At 37.4% G+C, this 24,209-nt stretch overlaps 2 protein-coding genes and 1 long non-coding RNA gene across 3 annotated transcripts; 2 read left to right on the forward strand and 1 right to left on the reverse strand.

Annotated features, from left to right (window-relative positions):
* Window positions 1-1,632: 1,632 nt before the first annotated feature.
* On the reverse strand, window positions 1,633-5,208 carry actb1 (actin, beta 1). The gene is made up of 6 exons (NM_131031.2): window positions 5,110-5,208; window positions 4,017-4,141; window positions 3,378-3,617; window positions 2,628-3,066; window positions 2,360-2,541; window positions 1,633-2,277 (listed from the first exon to the last, which is right to left on the reverse strand). The coding sequence occupies exons 2-6, from the start codon at window positions 4,137-4,139 to the stop codon at window positions 2,134-2,136; spliced, it is 1,128 nt and encodes a 375-aa protein (NP_571106.2). The 5' UTR covers window positions 4,140-4,141; window positions 5,110-5,208; the 3' UTR covers window positions 1,633-2,133.
* Window positions 5,209-5,292: 84 nt separating this feature from the next.
* LOC137495411 (uncharacterized) lies at window positions 5,293-14,269 on the forward strand. Its single transcript, XR_011015240.2, has 4 exons — window positions 5,293-7,607; window positions 7,922-8,066; window positions 8,549-8,649; window positions 13,142-14,269. It is a non-coding gene; the product is annotated as an uncharacterized lncRNA (long non-coding RNA).
* A 750-nt stretch (window positions 14,270-15,019) lies between these two features.
* On the forward strand, window positions 15,020-23,022 carry fscn1b (fascin actin-bundling protein 1b). The gene is made up of 5 exons (XM_021471104.3): window positions 15,020-15,901; window positions 16,908-17,064; window positions 19,877-19,998; window positions 20,084-20,254; window positions 20,530-23,022. The coding sequence occupies exons 1-5, from the start codon at window positions 15,073-15,075 to the stop codon at window positions 20,733-20,735; spliced, it is 1,485 nt and encodes a 494-aa protein (XP_021326779.1). The 5' UTR covers window positions 15,020-15,072; the 3' UTR covers window positions 20,736-23,022.
* The last annotated feature ends 1,187 nt before the right edge of the window (window positions 23,023-24,209 follow it).

A 24,209-nucleotide genomic window follows, 5' to 3' on the forward strand; every position in this document is an offset into this window, starting at 1 on the left:
TAAAATTTCACTGCTGAAAGTCCAAACACTGAAGAGCAAATCCATCGATGCACAGCTCCACAAGTCCCAACCAAACAAGTCAGTGGCAACAGTGGCATGGAACAACCTTCACCACAGGTGTAACAGCGTTGACTAAAACACAAGACTCAATAATAGAGGTGATTATCACTTAAATGTTCAAATGCATCGTGTGGAGGATATCATGAGGCACTCCGATGTGAAAACACATTTAAGAGTGTTTTAAGTTGTAAATCGGTCAGATTTGATCCAAAAGAAAAGGAGGTTAAAAGTAAAAAAAAAAAAAAAAACAGAATTGGAGTTAATGAACAAAAAAATACATTGATAATGCATATTGAGCTTAATCTTTGTCCACCAAATATGTGACAACTAAAGGGTGCATTTTCAGACATATTTCCATGCCAAAGTAAACAAAGCTTAACTTGCTTAAAAAAAATGTTAAATGAGAATCTGAAATATTTTATGGCGTACTTAAAAAAAAGATTTCGTGTTCAATAAGGTTTTATTTGATTGTTTTTATATAAATTGGTCTTAGACTTTAATTTTTCAGATTTATCATATGTAATAATTTCTGTACTTTTACTATAAACCAACATATAAACTATTTGGTAGAGGTTGATATTTTAGAAAAAAAAAAAAAAAAAAGCACCGTGTTAACTAGTGACATTAGGAATTAAGAAATGCAATCCTTTTTTTTCTTAGTGGCGCAGTTTAAGGAAACAAATACATCAAAATGTAAACAACTATTAATAATTAAGGATCTATGAAGTTTGCTTCCAACATTAGATTGTGTAATAACTTCTGACCAGTGCAATCTATTATTTCTGGTCAGTATAGTTTGGTGCAGCACATAAATGTAATATGAAGCAAAATAAGATGTTGAAAGGAAAACAAATAAACTGAGCTTCATTAGAACATGTACAGATAAAAGGTCTCAAATAATTCTCTTCTTAAATACTTTCATTTTATGTCTTCCATGTTCAATTTGTATTAGAGCAAATATAAATGGCAAGACTTCACAGCAGACAGAGGTGATGTTCTCATTTGCCTTGCTTAAATAAAAGCTGCATGGATTTTGGGGTGCAAAATCCAGCTTATAACAAACAGAACGCAACATACATGCACATCCTTTGTATTTAAGGTTTCTTGCAGCGTTTTGATTTGATCAGGAGCCATGTATAGTCATTTTGCTTATCCATCTTGACTCAAAGTGCTCGTAGCTATTGTAAAGTAACAGACTACTTAAGTGCATTTACTGGACCTTTGATAAAGCAAACTTCAAATTTGCTTTTGCACTTAAACTCAAGTCAAATTGATGAACCTAAAACTGGCAACTCCTTTGAGCAAGTCTATACAAAACACTTGTACTGTAAAGCTGCTCGAGTAAGTAAATTTTAGTTAGAAGCTTCTTGCATTGGTAACTGTAATAATCTAGAAGAGATGCTACTTGGCACTGTAACTTAACACTGGCCTGTACTTTAAAAATCATGATATACTGACAGGATTTAAAGATGCCACTGTGAATTTGCATCCAAAGAAAAAGACTGGAGTACAGTTACAGACACAGCTTCACTTTAAAACAAGAGTTTGGACAACTAAGGACAGTAGACATTGTGTGGTTTTACATGTGCACGTTTTATTTGGGTTGACTTGTCAGTGTACAGAGACACCCTGGCTTACATTTTCAAGGGACATCCCTTATTCACATACCCTAGGGAAGTCCTGCAAGATCTTCACTTTTTAAAAGGTAAAGCTTTCCCCTCATTGCAACAATAACAAACTGGGCCAAGTTTAAGGCTGAAGTACAAAAAGAAAAACAATGTATCGAGTACATAATTTACATAAACACTATAACAAAAAGGTCATGGACGCCCATTGTGAGGAGGGCAAAGTGGTAAACGCTTCTGGAATGACTAAAAGAAATGTACATTGAAGTCCTCTCGGGGAAAGCTCCTCCCCCTGTTAGACAACTACCTCCCTTTCCAGTTTCCGCATCCTGAGTCAATGCGCCATACAGAGCAGAAGCCATGCTGATGTCATCTTGTTCGAGAGGTTTAGGTTGGTCGTTCGTTTGAATCTCATTGCATGGCCATTTTAAGGTGGCAACAGTTCTGTTTAGAAGCACTTCCTGTGGACGATGGATGGGCCAGACTCATCGTACTCCTGCTTGCTGATCCACATCTGCTGGAAGGTGGACAGGGAGGCCAAGATGGAGCCACCGATCCAGACGGAGTATTTACGCTCAGGGGGAGCAATGATCTACAAGAGAAAGGGGACGTTAGCTCATCTGAAATCACTGCAAGCAAACTGCTATGAAAGTGAAAATGGGCAGGTGCATCACCTTGATCTTCATGGTGGAAGGAGCAAGAGAGGTGATCTCCTTCTGCATACGGTCAGCAATGCCAGGGTACATGGTGGTACCTCCAGACAGCACTGTGTTGGCATACAGGTCCTTACGGATGTCCACGTCGCACTTCATGATGGAGTTGAAGGTGGTCTCATGGATACCGCAAGATTCCATACCTGCACCAATAAAAGCAAACGTTAGTCACTGTTGAAGGATCACTTTTGAAAGGGAGATCAGTTTAAATGCATGGCAAGGAACTCACCCAGGAAGGAAGGCTGGAAGAGAGCCTCGGGGCAACGGAAACGCTCATTGCCAATGGTGATGACCTGACCGTCAGGCAGCTCATAGCTCTTCTCCAGGGAGGAAGAGGAGGCAGCGGTTCCCATCTCCTGCTCAAAGTCCAGGGCCACGTAGCACAGCTTCTCCTTGATGTCACGGACAATTTCTCTTTCGGCCGTGGTGGTGAAGCTGTAGCCACGCTCGGTCAGGATCTTCATCAGGTAGTCTGTCAGGTCACGACCAGCCAGATCCAGACGCAGGATGGCATGGGGAAGAGCGTAACCCTCATAGATGGGCACGGTGTGGGTCACACCATCACCAGAGTCCATCACAATACCAGTAGTACGACCAGAAGCGTACAGAGAGAGCACAGCCTGGATGGCCACATACATGGCAGGGGTGTTGAAGGTCTCGAACATGATCTGTAGAAGAGATAATTGGTTAAAAACCAAACTCAGAGCCTCAAATCTGCGTGAGTATGGGTGCACAACAGGGCAAGAAAGCCTCCAACACACCATGCTAAAACGCTCAACTGTGGAGAGTTAAGGTTAGAAGCTACCATGCAAGAGGGGGAAAAGGAATGAAAAAATAGGGATGAACCTTTTGAACCTCCTATCAAGAGATCATGGCAAGTGACAGAGCCTAAGAGGAAATGGACAGAAAGGAAGTGAACAAAGAGGGGAAGAAAGCCAAATAAGGCAATATGAAAATCAAATTGATCACAGGAACACACCTGTGTCATCTTCTCTCTGTTGGCTTTGGGATTCAGGGGAGCCTCAGTGAGCAGCACAGGGTGCTCCTCAGGGGCAACACGGAGCTCATTGTAGAAGGTGTGATGCCAGATCTTCTCCATGTCATCCCAGTTAGTCACAATACCGTGCTCAATGGGGTATTTGAGGGTCAGGATACCTCTCTTGCTCTGGGCCTCATCTCCCACATAGGAGTCTTTCTGTCCCATGCCAACCATCACTCCCTAGAGGAAGAAAAAGTAAAGGGATTAAAGCACCAGCTCACCGAGAAATGAGGAACTGCAAAGAGGAACCAATTTGTTTGAAGGAATTTAAAAACGTTGAAGGTTAGCTTAAAACAGATTCACTTGAATTTATTGTAATGAACGCTTAAATTAACTTTTATTAGATCTGACTTTCAAAGCTGAAGAACTTCGAAACAAACGAGAATCAGATCAAGTTTAAAAATCACTTATGCAAGCAGATTCTCAAAACAGGCAATAAAGCTGTGAATTAACACTTTAATAAACTTCATTATCTAAAAACGAATATAAATCGATTTTAAAAGATGTAAAATGCACAAATGAGAGTTTAATGTGGTTCAATATGATTAACATGTTATTAGGATGGTTTATTAAATGTACCTGATGTCTGGGTCGTCCAACAATGGAGGGGAAAACAGCACGAGGGGCATCATCTCCAGCAAAACCGGCTTTGCACATACCGGAGCCGTTGTCAACGACCAGGGCAGCGATTTCCTCATCCATGGCTGTAGGGAAAAAAAGCGAAACTGTTAAAATATGAATGGGTAGTGTCTTTTATAGGCGGTGATGACTGATGGATTTGTGACGTCTGGCCAGTAGGCGGCGCAAAGGCGCAGGGTTGAAACCAAGAGATTTGAGACAAAGGAAGTGGCCAGGCAGCCTCACTATTGCCTTATATGGCAATAAGTTAGAGCAGCTCAATGCCGCCGATTCAGCGCGTGGAATCAGACCAACGGACGCGACCACTCCCTCCCGGTCTCAAAGGCCGAGATAAGCGCTTTACAACGCCACGAGTGAAATCCCGGTGCTCACTAAAACACGCTCTTGTCTTTTGAAAAGGAAATAAAACGAAGCCATTTCAACAGAAAGAGTAACTTAACTTTAACGAACTAGAAGTGCTGCAATAATCTTTAACTTCGTGTGTGACTGACAAGTTTATGAAATCCCAACAACGTTACAGACAAACAAGAAACTTTAAAAGCTTTTATATATATTTGACCGTGCACACGAATTAAACGGCAGTGATACCGGTTAATGCGTTATAGTAGCCACACCCACCATTCAAACTGCGAACACTGCCGTTGATGATACTAACGTTAACGTTGATTAATAAATCCACATTTAAATTAAACCTTACATTAAAAATCAATTTACTACCAAATATGAATTTAATAAATCGCTTTATGTAGAAGGCTTTACAGTTGTATTACTCTAACGTTAGCTTTGAAAGCTGGAACTGCTACCGGTTAAAACCATTAATAAAACACAAGCACAAAAATCAGCATAACTTATTCAGCGTTGTAAAAATCAACAGCAAAGTACATATTTAGGCAGACAGGACCAAGACTTCAATTCAAATCCGATCAGCAAGCAAAATGAAATATAGCTTTAATAAATAAATCTCCAATAATCATCATAAGCATTACTAAATTATTCCAAATACCAGTAAATATTAATATAAAAGCATTCTCACCTGTGTATTAGTAGGTTATTGTGAACAAGGGGAGTGAAGATCTTCTCAGCGTGCACTGAAAACTCACAATGCTGAGCGTGAGGTGGGTCACAGCTTTATAGCCGGCACTGCGGCCGGCTCCTTCCATATAAGGTAAACTTTCGGCAGCGAGCGGTCTGATTGGCCAGCCGTCGTCCACTTGGCGAGTTTCAAGCTAGTTGCTTGAAATTCAAGTTCTGGGTTGAAATAATGTATGTCAGGGATCGGCGAAAAGGCGAAATAATTTGATAAGGAAATACACGATAAGTTGATTTGACACAGCATTGGCAGATGTAACACTTGAATTAAGGATATGTATATCATTTGGATTGGAACACAGTTAAATCAGTAAAGGATGCTAGACTTCATGTCTGTGGCTTAACGTTACTTTTAAATAACCTCACATACAGCGAGTAACGTTAAATAGTTTATTATTTCTGTGAAAAACGAGCAATGCATGATGTAAAGTTGCATTTATATAAGCTGTACTTAGGCTGCAGGAATGACAGGACGTTTAAACATAGCAGTACGACATTGTCCAATAGTATTTAAACTTATATTGTATTTTACTGTATGTTTCAGCTCTATAAATGACAACAATGTGTAAACTAACGTTATACAAGAGCCATTATTGGTAGAACAGAGAAGAAATCATTATTTGATTAACGTTATACACTAATCTGCTTTACATTTCAGTTAATGTTTGACAGCTAGTTGAAAACGACTCATTTACGATTAATTCTTGAGAAGACATTTTAAGTGTGTCATTTTATTAGGTTAGTTTGATGAACAACGTGGGCGTGGCTCCCATTTAAAGTACAGGTACTTCTCGTGACTCTATAAAACATAATGTAAAAGCATATTTAAAAAAGGCTTTATTTGTGAACATTGCACTGTTTAATTCAATCGTAGGTTGCTTTTGTGCATAATGCTTTGCTGTTTATAATATCATGGATGTAAAGCTGCAGAAGATCAGGAGTCATTCGGAAATTAATGAAATATTGACTATTGTTTTGTTGTTGCTCAGATCGGCGTCTGTTACATCGCCGCTCGGCATGTTAGATGCAACCGTATTAAGCATATTTCATTTTATCTGGTTATCTGCAAAGCAGGGGATACAAAACAAGGGCACGGTGCTCCATAGAAAACAACACTTCCTGTCAAGCCGGCTTTTGCGTAATTACGTCATAAACCGATGACGCTTCACGCTGCTGCATTACTGGAATCTGAAGAGTGCACAAAAAAAATCAGCCTACATACCCTGTTACTTAAAAAGACTGATAATATAAACTATTGAATAACACTATATGTCGTGAATGTTTTGAAGCACAGACTGTTTAGTTTACATTCGATAAAGTAATGTGACACTGATAGGCTAGGCTAATGGCTTCAAGGAAAAAAAAATACTAGAAAGGGTTCCTATTTAGGCTAAACGAGATCCCAAATTGATTTAATATGACTTTTCATTGAAAATATGTAAATTCTTTAGCATATTCCGGTTTTTCAGAGGAACCAAGGGGTCATAAATAGGTGTTAATCCCAGTTTTAAATGTCCTGCCTTCAGCTTGGGCAATCTGAGACGCGTGGCAGCACGCCCTATCCATGGTGCTTTGCAATTCTTATCTTATCAGCATGAAACCAAAAAGGGGACTAAATTGTGCATTTAATGTTAAAATCGTAAGGAGCAATGGCTGTTAAAACGTCACCAGGATGACACCTAATACATCTGCCCACTCCCTAATCTGCCCATTCTTAAATGTTAAATGCTGATGTTTTGAAGCAAAGACTAGTTTACATTGATAAATGTGTAGGGACTATTAGCAACAAATGCTATCATGAAAGAAACCAAAATACTACACAGCGTTTATTTTGGCTAAACAAGGTCCCAGATCGATTTGATATGAATTTACATTGAAATATGTAAATCCTTTACCTATTCGGGTTTTTTAGGAGGCCATGGGGTCATAAATAGATGTTAATGCCAGTTATAATGTCCTGCCTTTAGCATGGGCAATCTGAGACGCGTGGCAGCATGCCTTATCCAGGGGGCTTTGCAATTCTTGTCTTATCTTGTCAGCATGAAACCAAAAAGAGGACTAAATTGTGCATTTAATGTTAAAATCTTTAGGAGCTATGGTTATTGAAATGTCAGTAGGGCTATGTCACCACTTGATAAACAGTCTGTTGTGTGATTTATCTAGTGACGAAAGCAGCTTGTCATCAGAAAATGTCTGTAATGATGCTTCCAACAGCAGTGACACCCAATACATCTGCCCACCCCCACATCCTAGGCGTGCAGTGATGTAAATATTGAATTTTGACTACCTATAGAATCCAAATGTCATACCTATAACTCACTGAGCCTTATAGAAAAGATAAACTTCATCACAGAGGTCAATGAGTCATAGGTACAGTTTATTGCCTCATGATTATTTCACAAAGTGCTCTACATTCCTGATACCGGGCCCATTCTTTCCTAGGTGTGTGAGTTTCAGCTTGGTGTTTAGGGTGGAGGGGAGTTTCTTTTTAGCTGTAGAGGAAATCTGAAAAGGTTTCTATTTTTTTCCTACTATGCAAGTCAATGGTTAGGCTACAGGTTTTTAGCTTTCCTCAAAATATCTCCTGTGTTTTGAACAGAAAAATGAAACTCTTTAAGGTTTTTAACCACTTGAGGATGAGTAAATAGTGAGAAATACGTCATTTTTGAATGTACTGTGCTTTTATGATTACTAGAAAGTATTGCATATGTGTTTATGATAACTTTTTGATTTCCTATCATTTCTGTCATCAGCAGATTACTGAGGCCCTTATAAGGTTGTTTCAAACAGAAAGAGGAAGAGGAAGAGAGAGAGAGGCGACTAAGTGTTACAGCAGCCACAGCACAATGTGACAAATCTGAGAGGAAGTTGCTGAGGCTTCTATCAAAAAACAAATATAAAGTGAGCAAAGCTAATTTTAGGAGCCCTGTGGAAATAAGTCTAGCATATAAACTCTGTGGTAAACTTGTAAAGCATGATTGCTTGTTCGTTTATTAGTCTGAGCAGCTGTTTTGACATATGGGTGTGTTTTATTGTGATGGGAGCTTGCATATGTACACACAGCAACTAAAAATGATTTTCTTCCAAAGCCATAGGTCAATGAAAAATATGAAGGAAATGAGATAACCTTTGTGTTGTGTCTTGTTTGCTGAGACACTTTGTTCAGGGCCCCTTTAAGAGATATTCAGCCAATCTCCTTATAAGGCAATCTGTGGATGAGTCACATGGTGTAGTTCTTTGCAACCAAGGCGAAGTCATGTGACTTACAGCGGAAATTAGACAGAGTGATTGAGAGTCTACGATTCTCTCTTGTTGTTGCTTTTATTAAATGTTGTCGTTTTTTTAATTTGCTGAACATCTGCTCTGTTGTTTACTGTATACAGCATAGGAGAATGAAAGAACACAATAATATTACACAGAGAAGTGGCCTACTGACTGTCTCCACCCATCAGACCTGGAGCACCCTATATGGAAACACCAACAGGTAACAAACTCAGAGTTCTGATGGGATGGACTGGTTGAGGCTGCTCGCTCTAAGCACTGATACAGGTAGATTCCTAATATGGAAATGTAACCAAAATGAGATTGACAGAGGGGAACTAAGAGTGACTGATGTAATATGGTACACAACATTTACACATTGAAAAAATGTTTCAACAAGTGGTTTATAGAAGAAAAATAACATTTTTCTACTGAAAATAAACTTTTTCTCAGCGTTTCTTCCCCCTATAACGTACATCTCGTGCAATGGAAATGTTCTGTGGGTTTCAAATGTTCTTGATGGAATCATCGATGCCTAAAAAAACACCATTAGTTTACTTTGGTGCAATTATTTTAATATGTTTTCCACAAGTACAAACATTGCAGGTATTTTTATTGGCTGGCAATGTGTCAGTTGCTTACTTTGAGGGCATGTCAGAGCTCAGTGCTTTGCATTTAGTTAAGATATGTGGAAGAAGCCAACTTTATGTAGTATAATTAGGCTGTTGCACTCTGAAAGGTTCTAAATGCCATAGAAGAACCGTGTTTGTTTCTCTAAAGAATCCTTCAGCAAACAGTTATATATACATAGGATTTTTTGTCAAGAGCATTTTACATCATCTACAGAGCTTTTTCACACTGATAAAGAACTTTCTGTTCAATGGAAAGCCTCTTTTAAAGGTTCTTCATGGAACCAGTGATGCCAAAATGTATTTTAAGAAGGTATAAATGTAAATAAAACCAAGGAGAAGTCAAGAAAGAAATATTGCACCCTGCAATTGAATTCAATGTATAGGGTTACAAACGCATCTTTGCTAAAAAGGAGAGGAAGGCAGTATTTAGTGGCTGTCATTCCAGGAATGTAAGTGTGTCAGAACATGCTCAAACTCAGGCATTTAAAGATTCAGTTTCTCTTTTCGCACACAGTTAAATTATGTAAAGGAGATTCTCCATTTTAACAGCTTCCCTTAATGAAAATTCAGTTATTTGATTGAAAACATACATAGATTAATTTATAGAGATCATTCATTTATTCCTTTTCTTTTTGGCTCAGTCCCTTTGTTAATCTGGGGTCGCCACTGCGGAATGAACCACCAACTTATTCAGCATATGTTTTACGCAGCAGATTCCCTTCCAGCTGCATCCCATCACTGGAAAACACACACTCATTCACTACGGACACTTATACGCATGTCTTTGGACTGTGGGGGATACTGGAGCACCCGGAGGAAACCCACTCAAACACAGGGAGAGCATACAAAGTCCACACAGAAATGCCAACTAACCCAGTCGAGGCTCGAACTGGTGACCTATTTGCTGTGAGACGATTGTGCTACCCACTGCGCAACCGTGACGCCTGTTTAAAAACCCTATAATTATTTTAAATGTAAATACACTATCATTCAAAAGTCTTTTTTTAAAGAAACCAATATGTTTATGAAGCAAGGACGCATTCAATTTATTCAAGGTATACCATGAATTTATTATTAACAAATAATAAACAGATTTTTAAACAATGAAATAAATGACTTTTATTTATTAAAAGATTTCAGTTTTTTTATTTACATGTACACAAAAATATTAAGCAGCAGAGCCTTTTTAAAACAAAAGAAATCAGCATATTAGAATCATTTCTAAAGGATCATGTGACACTAAAGACTAGTAATGATCCCTAAAATGTTTTTAAATCAGATAAATGCATGCTTTCAGCTTATACTTGCCAGGGGCAGATTTAACTTATAAGTAAAGTAAGCGGTCGCTTAGGGCCCCAGGAAATCTGTGGGCCCCCAATAAATATCTAGGAGTAAATAAAATAAAAAAATTATATTATTAATAAAAAAATATATACCTAAAAACTGTATATAACATTGTTTTATATATAATTAAATTTAAATTAATGAGAGAATTTTTTTACATAATTAAATATTATTTAATATACACTAAAATATAATATTATTATAATAATGTAATGTTATGTAATAATAATATTATAAAATAAAAATATCCAGCACCCCCAATCATGGAGCAGTCCAGCAGTTACATAAAAAAAAAAAAAAAAAAAAAAAAAATATATATATATATATATATATATATATATATATATATATATATATATATATATATATATATATATATATATATATATATATATATACACACACACTTGAAGTCAGAATTATTAGCCCCCCTTTATTTGTTTTATTTCGGCTTGAATAAAAGCAGTTTTTAATTTTTTTAAAACCATTTTAAGGACAAAATTATTAGCCCCTTTAAGCTATATTTTCTTTCGACTGTACTGAACAAACCATCGTTATACAATAACTTACCTAATTACTCTAACCTGCCTGATTAACCTAGTTAAGCCTTTAAATGTCAATTTAGGTTGTATAGAAGGGTGATGAAAAATATATAGGCAAATTTTATTTACTGTCATCATGGCTGTTAGAAATTGAGAAATGACTTATTAAAACTATTATGTTTAGAAATGTGTTGAAGAAATCTTCTCTAAACATGAGTTGGGGAAAAAAATAAACGGGGGCTAATAACTAACTATTTTTTGTTGTAAATTCATTTTAAGAAAATTAATTATTTGAAATGTAGAGATTGCATTAAAACATAAAAAAGATTGAGTAAAATAAAAACAACTGCTTAAAAAAAAAAAAAAAGTAGAAAGGATGCATTTCAGGACTTGGGCCCCTAATTCGCTAAATCCACCCCTGTTTAAAATCATGAAATGTTGTTGGAATTTAAGTCACAAGCTACATTTTCTACAGGCACAAATTCCAGAAATGATTTACATTTTAACTACCACAATATCATCAGCAGAGAGAGCTGTTGAGTCTGTAACCATCATACTTTTGTAGCAAGATTAGTTTCAAGACAAGAAACCGTAAGGATTCTTTGACTTCTTGGAATAGCTGTCTTATCACGGGCACAAACCTCCAGCCGACAGACCAGAGATCCATGTTTTGACTTTTATTACTTGAGGGTTTTTAAACAAAGAGGAATGCAACATATTTAATAATTCTAGACCTCAAATAGAAAATATGGCACATTACACATCAAACTATATTAAAACCGATGTATTCTGATACTTATTTTTTGTGAACTGTGTAGGATGAAACTAAACTTAGCTTGCAGCATTATATGTAAGGATGTTAATTCACTTAATGGTTTTATTAGTTGGGTTTGACAGAAAACGTTGTGCATCATTTACGCCACTTCATTAGCAGACTGAGATTACAGGCACGACTCAGTCAAAGCTGATTCTGAACTGACAGATCATTCTGGAAGCCTGGAAGCAGGTCGTAAGTGTGTATCTCTGGGCCACACAAGAGTCCAGCTCATTAAAAGAGCAAATGAAGCTTGTTTAATTAGTTCCTTCTATGTATGTGAATGCAAACTGTTTTGGGGTCTGCTTTAGGCAGTGTGTCGTGTTAATCATCAGTGTAAGTGTAGGGTAACATTTAATTTTTAGATATAATACAGTTCCATTCAGTGCATTCATTCATTCTCCTTTGGCTTAATTCCTTATTTATCAGGGGCTGCCACAGCGGAATAAACCACCAACTATTTCAGCTTATGTTTTATGCAGCGGATGCTCTTCCAGTCTCAACACAGTACTGGGAAACACCCATACACTCTCGCATTCATACACTACAGGCAATTTAGTTCATTTTTGGACTATAGAAGGAAACCCAAGCAAACATGGCGACTTTCTTGCTGTGATTGCTAACCACTGAGTCGCCCCATACAATGCAGTGCATTCCCTCTCAAACAATGAAACACATTAATAATGAATTATCCCTGAAACGCAATCAATAATACCTCTTGATTACCTACTGATATTCATGCAGAAGAGCGAAGGAGAGAATATGAGTGAAGAGATTTAATTTCCATCAGACACTCAGCCAAGCATGAAGGACTCGATCAATATCCTGTCCTTTACAAGAAGAGGAAAGCTGCTGTTTGCCCTGAAAATAACCCGAGCCAGTTCCTGCTTCCTTCATCCAGCTGAGGAAACATCCACATTCAGTATTTTTATAGAGTTTTTATAGGCTATAAATCCACAGAGAGCAGTCTCTGAAATCTAGCTTCGCCAGTGTCGTAATCATTTTTCTACGATATAAACAGCAAAATAATAAGAGTAAAGATTCAAATAAACACTTATACACATAATCTTAAATGTTCTAGAAGGATGTCAGGGACAAATGTTTTTCATTTATTTATGCTGTTAAATTTGCATTGATTTTTTGGGAACTTGATCCCTTCTCCAGTTTTTTTTTTTTTTTTTTTTTGTGTCTTGAGTGACTTTTATTGACTTTTTTATTAGTTTGAAACTATAATGTTCGGTCTAGATTGCAAATTTGAAGTTCCTAAAATGCTTTGCATGGGATGATCACTCATCTTGTTTTTCCTGAGACACACAATGAGAAGATTTGCATTCATTCATTCACTCTTTCATTTTCTTTTCTGGGGCCGGGTTGCGGATGCAGCAGTTTTAGGAGAGAACCCCAGACTTCCCTCTCCCCAGACACTTCCTCCAGCTCCTTTGGGGGCTCCTGAGGCGTTCCCAGGCCAGCCGAGAGTCCCTTCAGCATGTCCTGGGTCTTCCCCGAGACCTCCTTCCGATGGGACATGCCTGAAACACCTCCCTAGGTAGGCGTCCAGGAGGCATCTAAAACCGGTGCCTGAGCCACCTCAGCTGACTTTTCTCGATGTGGAGGAGAAGCCGATCTACTCCAAGCTCCTCCTAGGTGTCAGAGCTCCTCACCCTATCCATAAGGGTGCGCCCTGACACCCTGCGAAGGAAACTCATTTTGGGTGCTTGTATCCGAGATCTTGTCCTTTGGGTCATGACCCAAAGCTCATGACCATGGGTGAAGGAATGTACACTGAACAGTAAATCGAAAGCTTTGCCTTTTGGCTCAGCTTCTTCTTTAACGGACCGCTACATCAACTGCATTACTGCTGCCGCTGCACCAATCCACCTGTCAATCTCACAATCCATCCTTCCCTCACTCGTGACAAAACCCCAATATACTTGAACTCCTCCACCTGGGGTAAGGACTTTCCTCCAACCTGGAGATGGCAAATCCCCTTTTTCCAACTTCCAAATAATTCAGTTATCATAAACAATTTATTTCTGAAGAATTTAAACAGTTTTTTTTTTGGAGATGAAGATCCCAAGTTTAGCCTCAGAGAGTCAGCAATGTGGATTAGCATCCAGACCTTGCTTTCACATGTGGCATTAAGATTAAGGAGGAGCGCCCCCCTCTGGCTTCCTCAGAATATTTCCTATCCACCCTGACCAGACTCAATCCCTCAGTCAAAAGCTACAGGTTGACAGCTGTTGCGGAAGACCTCCGTGTCAAATACTCCCCTGCTGGTTCTTGTTTTTCCTGGCTTAAATTTCAATAGCATTTGTAGTAATTTAGAAAAAGCCACACAGATCTAGAGATGGACCTGAGGTATTTTATTTCTTCGTAATGTGGCAGTAAATCAGTTAGATTTTTTGTTTGTGATGACTCTTTAAAACGAACTGTATAATTATTGAATTCACAATTACGGATGTACAAATCTTCTACAATATAAATTAAACAATTTATTTTAAAACACACCTTAAATCATTGTTTTTTTTTAATGTTTGTCAAACATGCACACAGACAGACCAATATTTAGATTTTGCCACATGTAATGGGTATTATTTTAATCATAGATTATGTGATATAATTAATTAAACAGCCATTACTTTTTTAAATGGTAATTTGCAACCTAAAATTGCAAATGTCTATAATAAATAGGCTACAGTAGCTATTTCAATACAAGACACAGTAATTGCATAAAAAGGTTAAGTTGTTAAAAAGCTGGGTCCAAAAGGCACTTTTTAATTAATACTAAAACAGATGTTTAAGTCTTCACTTTTAAATTTTTAAGTGCATTGCAATTGCAATATTTTTTTTTTAAATGTGTGCTCTTTTAAACCAGCTATTTTTGTATGAGAATATCCTTTAAGGATTTTAAAAATTTTATTATTTATTTTTGTTCACAATGGAGGCAGTTTAAAATTGGTCTGTTCTTCCCATAGCAACAGCAGCGAGATGACGTGGGTTTGTAGCGGCTCCACACATTGCATTTTACTGAGTAAATTAAAAGGTGCAAACAGCTGTGAAGATCAGAGCAGACTCTGAATGTGGAATAATACAGCAAGACATCTAAAAGTTTACATACAGCCTACATATCAGCATCATACACTCTCTCTCTCTACCACACACATGCTCTCTCTCTCTCTCTCTCTCTCTCTCTCTCTCTCTCTCTCTCTCTCTCTCTCTCTCTCTCTCCATCGCTCATCCTCGTCACACCCACTACTCTTCAGAACCGCTGCTCGATCTTCACCGAACCGTGCAACAATCCACCGAGCTCCAGCATGTCTTCAGAGGGAATAGGCGAGACGCTGGTGATTCGGTTCGGCCTGATAAATGCCGATAACAAATATCTGACAGCGGAGATGTTTGGTTTTAAAATCAACGCCTCCGCGAGCTCAATGAAGAAGAAGCAGGTGTGGACGCTGGAGCAGTCCGGGGACCACGGAGACTCCAATGCTGTGTTCATCAAAAGCCACTTGGGTCGATACCTCGCCTCCGACAAGGACGGCAAGGTGACCGCAGACAGCGAGCAGCCCGGCCCGGACTGTCGGTTCCTCGTGATCGCCCACGACGACGGCCGGTGGTCCCTGCAGTCCGAGCCCCACGCGCGCTACCTGGGCGGGACCGAGGACCGGATCGCGTGCTTTGCGCAAAGCATCTCTCCTGCGGAGAAGTGGAACGTGCACCTGGCCGTGCACCCGCAGGTCAACGTGTACAGCATCGCGCGCAAACGGTACGCGCACCTGTGCGCCGATAGGAATGAGCTCGCCGTAGACCGCGACGTGCCGTGGGGTGTGGACTCGCTGCTCACACTCGTGTATCTGGACCACCGCTATCACCTGCAGACCGCTGACAACCGCTTCCTCTCGTGCGGCGGAACCCTGACAGCCAAACCAGACCGGGACACCGGCTTCACGCTGGAATTCCGCGCGGGTAAGGTGGCTTTCCGAGACGCCACGGGAAAATACATCGCGCCTACGGGCCCCACCGGGACCATGAAGTCGGGCAGGAGCGCGCGTGTTGGCAAAGATGAGTTGTTTGTCCTCGAGCAAAGTCACGGGCAAGTGGTGCTCACCGCCAGCAATGACAGAAACATCTCCATGCGCCAGGGTGAGATGCCAATGCAGCATGCTCACTCATTAATATTAATAATGCTTATGGAGCGTTTTTTTAACTTATGCAAATGTTTGGATTTAGAAAGTAATCTAAAACAGCAGGCTGCTCTTTATTTCTTCTAAAACTTTCCATTTAGCTGCACTTCTACTTAGGTTTCAGCATAATTGTCTCATGTAGCAGATATCAAACGCAAAAGATTAAAAATACCTCTTAAAACGCAAATAATAATAATAAAAATAAACAAAACCAAATTGTTCATAACTTCTTGTACACTCTTAAACCTTTCACTGTTACGTTTTTCTTTTTAGTCGAGCCGATTATCACAGAACAATGTTAGTATTTGAGTATTTGAAAGTTCAAGTTCATGAAAGGACATTATTTTAAAGAAATATTTCCAGAATCCTTTAATCTAAAAATAACTAAATGTGGAAAAGAAACGTTCGATGGATCATCACTGAAAACAATAAAGAATGTACATTTTAACTGTGCTTTTACAGTAAATGTGTGCATTATGCAGAAATACATCATCAGAATTTCAACAACCCTTCCTCTATTCTGCTCCCATTTATTTTTTTCTGCTCCCATTTCTTTAACTTTATCTTTGCAATATTTTTTAATTGTATTTTTCTTTACTTCCAAAAATAACCTTTTCCGTAGTGTAAACAACATTTTCTGAGTAATTTATTTCCACTTTAAAGGACCTTTTGTGTACTATAACAGTTCTGTGGATGGTTCTTTAAAAGTTCTTTAACCTCCAGTGCCAATAAAGATTTAGTTTAAAAGAGTGTAATTTGTTATGTTAACAGGATTGAAAGAAATCTAAATATTATTTAATACAACAAAGTCACCCTTCAGGAAAAACTTATAGTTCAGGATGCAAATGAGGTTATCCTGTTCTTGAATGTCACAGAAGTACATTTCCAGTTTTTATGAGAACACCTGTGTGCTTTTTATCATCGGTGATTAACATCACTCCCTCTGAAACCCCACTGTATTTCAGGAGTTGATTTATCAGCCAATCAGGATGAGGAGTCTGATCAGGAGGTGTTTCAGATGGAGATGGACAGAGAGAGCAAGCGCTGTGCCTTCAGGTCTTTCAATGGGAGATACTGGAGTCTCACCTCGAGTGGAGCCATCCAGTGCTCTGCTTTAACCAAGTAAGAAGCATACTAGAAGACCAAACACAGGGTAGAAAAGCAGATTAGCCAGTCTCAAGATCGCTTGCTGACTGAACCATATGGCAAAAGGAATTAATAAACAGAATAACAGAACAGATTGTCTTGCGGAGATGTTTGTCTGATCATCTGTTTACTCAAGTTTTAAACTATATATAGCTGTGGAAATGACTTCAAAGTTATTATCAGTTCTCGGGATTTGCCAATAACAAGTTTTGAGTAAAATGTCATACTGATAACATATATACATTTTTAAAGAATATATATATATATATATATATATATATATATATATATATATATATATATATATATATATATATATATATATATATTTTCTCTCCTGTGAATTTTTTGTTCTTTTCTAAATATTTCCCAAATGATGTTTAACAGAGCAAGGAATGTTTCACATTATTTTCTATAATATTTTTTCTTTTGGAGAAAGTCTTATTTGTTTTATTTCAGCTAGTATAAAAGCAGTTTTTATTTAAATATTAGTCAATATTATTAGCCCCCTTAAACAATATATTTTTTTCAATTGTCTACAGAACAAACCTTTGTGATATAATGATTTGCCAAATTACTGTAACTTGCCTATCAACCTAGTAACGGTGTTATATTGCACTTTAACCTGAATACTATAGTATCTTCAAAAATATATAGACAAATATTATGTACTCTCCTCATGGGAAAGATAAAAGAAATCAATTATTACAAATTAGTCATTAAAAAATATTGTTTAGAAATGTGTAGAAAATAATCTTTTCATTAAGCAGAAACAGAAATAAGAGACCTCAACTGGAGATAAATAATAATAATAATAATAATTAATTTCATTTGTAAACGGCGCCTTTCTAGACACCCAAGGTCGCCTTACAATAAGCATCAGCAGACATGCTAAACAAATTAAACATTACTAAAACAATCATTGACCAAACAAGTTAAAACACAATAGCGAACATAAAAGAACATAATAAAAACATGATTTAAAAAAAAGTTAAGTAAAAGCCTGCTTAAAAAGATGGGTCTTTAGACGTGAATTAAAATTGTGAAGACTATCACTGCTCCTAAGATTAGTGGAAGTGAGTTCCATAGCCATATATGAGCAATATCACACTCACAGCTGTGCGATACGGCTGTATATCGTCACTGGTGGGAAGCATGCATTAGTGTCCCACCAGTGACGATACACAGCCATATTGCACTGCTACGAGTGTGATATTGCATTTATAGAACAGTTCGACGACATAATCGCGTGGATAAAAAAGAAAATCAAACACGGAGAGTCATAATAAATCTTTTGTATGAGGAACTACTTTCTTCCGCCATTCCATGCAGCTGACGTCAGAACAACAGAAACCGTAACTAATTCACCAACGTCACTTTAAAGCTAGTATTTGAATGATTCTCAAGCGTAATGTCTAATGTGATGATAAAACAGGGGATTTTGCTCATATTTCAAGATTATAAGGCTGAACGTCATGAAATGCCATCAGTCTAGAGACATTTCCCAGTATTTCACTGTTACAATTAGATCACAATAATGAACCGCAAAAAAGCCAAAGCAACACAAACACTACCAGATAACTGTTGTGTTTGCAATAAGAAAAAACACATGCAGGCATTTCTTCTTTCTTTATTTTTACTCTGCAGTAACGGAAACAGGAGACGCATTCAAAAACAAACAGCGAGAGCGAAGTGAGCGAGTCGAACGTTTTGCACGATTGATGCACATAATATGTTTATCACGCATTTTGGGCAAATCGCTCAAGTTAAAATTTCTGAACTTCTGTGGTTACATTTGCGCCGCGTTAACCAATTATGAGCTTTGTCTTGTATGGGCATGATTATGGCATGGAGCCTGTTGTTGGTGTCCCAGGAGGAAATCCTCCTTCCAACACAAGACAACAGTTATTCAAACTTGTCTCGGCTCAGTCTGAAGAGCCGCTGAAACGCGCAAATGAAGCGAGTAATCTCAAAATGTTCATGCGTCTATTTACCCGCGAATATCGCAATTTGTTTGCGCGTTCTGCGTCTGGTGCGAACACAGCATTAGGACTTATGCTGTCTCTGTCGCCATCTTTTGGTGGAACGTCAACCGTCTTTGCTCTGCTCAGTATGACAGGCTGATGTATGCCGACACACTGTATCTCCGAAATGTTAAATATTTAAAACAGGCACTATTCCTATAAATAAACTGCATAGCTGCAATCTAAACAACTACATTCTTGCCTAAAAAGCCTTAAAAGTACATTATGTTGTCCAAACTGTTGTGAGTTTACTGATCTGCTGTCACTCTACGTGGGCAGAGTAATACAGAAGGGTGAGGAGGCTGTATGAGTGCTGTTATTGCTGCAGAATATTACACGGCTATCAACCAATCAGATTCAAGAACCAGACAAAACTGTCATTTCTATCTATCTATCTATCTATCTATCTATCTATCTATCTATCTATCTATCTATCTATCTATCTATCTATCTATCTATCTATCTATCTATCTATCTATATATATATATATATATATATATATATATATATATATATATATATATATATATATATTACTTGCCAAAATTCACTAGATCAGCATAACATATTTAATGTTTTCAGATCTAAAATATTAGAGAAAAGTGTACACCCTTTCACACTGAACTACATTATACTTTAGAAAGTAAAATAAAAACCTTGACTTATATAGAGACTTTTTCAGATACATTTATTCAAAGTAATAATCACTCAGTTGACCAGAAATGTACATTAGAGACTAAATCTAATTATTGCTCATATCCAGATCTCCCAGTTGTTTCTTCGACCTGGAGTGGAAGGGCTCAAAAGTGGCACTGAAGGCCAGCAATGGCAAATATCTGGCAGCCAAGAAGAACGGACAGCTGGCAGCCGCGGTGGACTCTGCAGGTCTGACCGGCTTCACACATATATTTCAGATATTGATCATAGGTAACGATGTACTGTGTGTAGAGTAGCTGATGTTGTTTTACAGGCGAGCAGGAGGAGTTTGTGTTGAAGCTCATCAACAGGCCGCTGATTGTGTTGCGCGGTGAACATGGCTTTATTGGCTGCCGCAAACAAGGAACCGGTACACTCGATTCCAACCGATCTTCCTATGATGTCTTCCAGTTAGAGTACAACAACAATGCATACAGCCTCAGAGGTGAGCGACAGAGCCAACAGTTACTCCTGATGCATTACTGACAGCTGGTAAGATGTAAAAACAGTTCCTTAAAGAAGCTGAATGGATATATATTACTGCATTCGCCATATTTGAGGAAATGCCAACTGGCCCAGCTTAGACTCGAACCAGCGACCTTCTTGCTGTGAGGCAACAGTGCTAACCACTGAGCCACGGTGCTGCCACCCCCCTTTGTTGTTGTTGCTTTATTAGAGTCCTACGAGTTTTCCTAAATTGTGTGTTTGTGTGATTTTCAGACTCCGTGGGGAAGTACTGGACGGTGGAGTCAGACGGCTCTGTGATCAGCAGTGGTGCGGCTCCTGTCTATTTCCACTTTGAGTTCTGCGATTTTAACAAAGTGGCTATTAAGACGAAGGAGGGCAAATATCTTAAGGGAGACCACGCTGGAGTGCTGAAAGCCAGCGCTCAGGGGATTGCTGATGCCACATTGTGGGAATACTGAGAAACATTTATGAAGCCACACAGACAAACAAATGTGTGCTCCTTTCAATATTCCAACTAAACACATCCTCTATAGCACAAGCAGACAGTCGTCATATCACACAACACAATTACATTACATCTCAACATAAGTCTTCAAGGCACAAAAACACATTTGAATGTAAAAGTACAAACAAATGCACAAACGATTTGTCTTTGGTTTAAAGGGGTAGTTCACTCAGAAATCTACATTCTGTTTTTATTTTTTTTTCAAACTTGAGAATCACAAATCAAGATATGTTTACTTTTATGGAGCCAGATCAGTCTCAAAAATAATACGTTTGCAAAATACAATTCATACACAATTCACATTTACAACATGTAATTTGTAAATTTAAAAGGCAATTCTTTAATACACAATTCCAATTCATAAATTTAAAACACGACTCGTAAATACACAAATCCAATTAATAAATTCAAAACAAGATTCGTAAATACACAAAACACAATTAATCTAATTAAAACACTATTCGTAAATACACAAAACACAATTCGTAAATTAAAAACACGACTCGTAAATACACAATTCATATATTCAAAACATGATTCGTAAATACACAATTCATATTTTCAAAACATGATTCGTAAATACACGAAACACAATTCGTAAATTCAAAACACAATTTGTAAATTCAAAACACAATTTGTAAACTCAAAACATGATTTATAAATACACAAAACACAACTCGAAAACATAATTTGTAAATTCAAAACACGACTCTTAAATGCACAAATCCAATTAATAAATTCAAAACATGATTCGTAAATACACAAAACACAACTAATCTATTCAAAACACAATTCGTAAATACACAAAACACAATTCATAAATTCAAAAGACGGTTTGTAAATGAAGAAAACGCAATTCATAAATTCAAAACACAGTTTTTAACTACACAAATCCAATTCGTAAATTCAAAACATGATTTATAAATACACAAATCCAATTCGTAAATTGAAAACACAATTCGTAAATACACAAAACACAATTCGTAAAATCAAAACAGTTCATAACTATGCAAAACATAATTACAAAATTTTAAACACAATTCATAAATATACAAACCCAATTAGTAAATTCTAAGCACAATTTGTTTGTAAATGCACACATCCAATTCAGTTGGGGAAATATTTATTTGTGTTTATGATTTTATGAAACATTTACAGTATGATTTGTAAAATTGTGTTTAGATTTTTACAAATTGGATTTGTGTATTTACGAATTGTGTTTTGAAATTACTAACTAGATTTTGTAGATTTGAATTATGCTGTGCATGTACAGTATGAGTTTTGTTTTTGCATATTATTTTTGAGACTGATCTGGCTCCATACTTTTTTCCATAATCGTTTTTTGTTGTTGTTTCAAATAAAGAAAGTTAATTCATGTTTGGAATGATGCGAGGAAATGATGACAGAATGTTTACTTTTAGGTAAACTGGCCCTTTAAGAGAAGCACAAGCTATAGTATTTTTAAAATTATTGTCACACAAACTCCTAATGTGCTTTGCTCAATAACAGATTAAGATAAGTTCCTAAAAAGGAGAAATACTAATTTAGACTAAGCAATTGAATGCACTTTGTATATAGGCTCATGCAAAGTCACTGTGTCTGCCTCCCAGGGGCTTTCATGGCCTTATTTTACTCAATAGCTGCTTCTAAGAAATTCAAAATCTAGATGTTGTTACATAATGGACAATAATTTGCTTATGTAAAATGGGCGTAGATCCGTGTCTCATAAGCTGAGCCTTTGGCCATAGGTTTTGTTCTTGCTCCCAAAAACATTTTTAGCGTGAGCTGGCGTCTGTAATGAGGCCAGGATTTAAATAGCAGCATCACGGCTCAGAAAATACAGGAGAAAAATACACGTTCACATTAGAGAGATTCAGACTTCACACACACACACTCAAAAGCAAATCATTTGTCTGTCAATTTTGTAGTGTTTGTGGCCATTTTCAATGACAAGATTTGTATTCAGCGCTGTTCTGGCTACAGGAACTAAAGCGCTTTTTTAATGTAACTCCGGCTTATTGTTGATAACATGTTGATTTGCACTCTTTTTCGGCTAAAGCTTTTTCATGTGAAAGTGTTGAAGATTAAGATGAAGTGTTTGTGCCTTCCTTGGTGAGGTCAGATCCCCTAAGGTGTGAAAATGCAGTTATTTGAACTTTTTTATTTCTTATTTTATTCTCATCATGTGTCATTTGCAACTGGATATGACAATGAAACTAATAAAAATGTCAGAAAGTAAATACTGTGTCTTTAAGTTTGTCACATAATTAAAACACCGTAAAACCAAAAAAGTTAAAGTAACTCAAACCATTTGAGGAAACCGACTGCAACAAACCTTTCAAGTAAAAAAACAAATCCTAATGAGTACTGTGAACTCAATCCATTTGAGTAAACAAAGCAGTTTGAGCACAGTAAAACAAATAAGTTTAGACAACTCAAACCATTTGATTTAAAAAACGAATCTATATGAGTACTGTGAACTTACTCCATTTAGGTTAAGGTAATGAGGTATTTAATTAACTCATTAGCTTCAACACTGAGTTCAAAACTCTTTTCATATGAGTAGAATTAACATTTTGAGTTATCTACACTCATTTCATTCGATAAAGTTGACTGCTGGGATTTCTTTCCAGTCTTAATCCTGTCACAGTGCCACAACACATGCATCACAGTAGGCTACTAACATCGAATTTGCACTTAAAACAACATTGAGAAACATTAGAAGGCTAAACATCTTATAGAGATAAGCGTGTTAAATAAGTTCTGTAAATAAATGTCACATTTTGCTTGTGGCTTGATATTGTGGCACCTTTAAAGAGTGATTACTTTGAAGTTTTAATGTAATATTTAATGAATAAAAGAAATGCATTTTTAACTTGGAGATGAGTAAAAACTTACATTTTCTAAAGGAAATATGAGAACTTATTGTTTCTTCTTTGTCTTTCTTTATGTGCTCTGTGCACATCAACCCTGGAGATTTTCCAAGAGTTTTACGCTGACAGTGTGGCTCTGGGTCTGAATGTAGACAAGGAGACTACACACACACACACACGCACGCACGCACGCACGCACGCACGCACGCACGCACACACACACACACACACACACACACACACACAGAGATACTAATATCTAACAGATGTGAATATTTTGTGGATATAACATAGAAGTGTCTGCAGCTGCTTTCTGTGAGACACAATAGCAAAAACGAGGACAGAGAGAGAACACGACAGATTTCACTTAAAAAGTTGAGCAGAGAGTTCAAGATTCCTGAAGCCAGTATAAATGACTTCAGATTGAATATAGTTACAAGTTGTACTTTCGTGAATAGCATTTTCCTTAATGTGAAAATATCCATAGGAACATAGGCTATAAGGCTCCTTTAATTGACCAAAAATGAATTTCAACTCACTTTCAAACTTTGAAC

Source organism: Danio rerio, chromosome 1 (genome assembly GCF_049306965.1).
Source record: "Danio rerio strain Tuebingen ecotype United States chromosome 1, GRCz12tu, whole genome shotgun sequence".
NCBI classification, from domain to species: Eukaryota; Metazoa; Chordata; class Actinopteri; order Cypriniformes; family Danionidae; genus Danio; species Danio rerio.

What these genes read in the sequence shown, in the direction of transcription:
- actb1 (NM_131031.2), bottom strand. Translation starts at nt 4,139, where the DNA reads ATGGATGAGGAAATCGCTGCCCTGGTCGTTGACAACGGCTCCGGTATG. An exon ending in TTGGACGACCCAGACATCAG is followed by an intron (nt 3,618 to 4,016) that starts GTACATTTAATA and finishes TTCTTCCTCTAG; the next exon opens with GGAGTGATGGTTGGCATGGG. An exon ending in CTTCCACCATGAAGATCAAG is followed by an intron (nt 2,278 to 2,359) that starts GTGATGCACCTG and finishes TTTCTCTTGTAG; the next exon opens with ATCATTGCTCCCCCTGAGCG.
- fscn1b (XM_021471104.3), top strand. Translation starts at nt 15,073, where the DNA reads ATGTCTTCAGAGGGAATAGGCGAGACGCTGGTGATTCGGTTCGGCCTG. An exon ending in AAACATCTCCATGCGCCAGG is followed by an intron (nt 15,902 to 16,907) that starts GTGAGATGCCAA and finishes ACTGTATTTCAG; the next exon opens with GAGTTGATTTATCAGCCAAT. An exon ending in CAGTGCTCTGCTTTAACCAA is followed by an intron (nt 17,065 to 19,876) that starts GTAAGAAGCATA and finishes GCTCATATCCAG; the next exon opens with ATCTCCCAGTTGTTTCTTCG.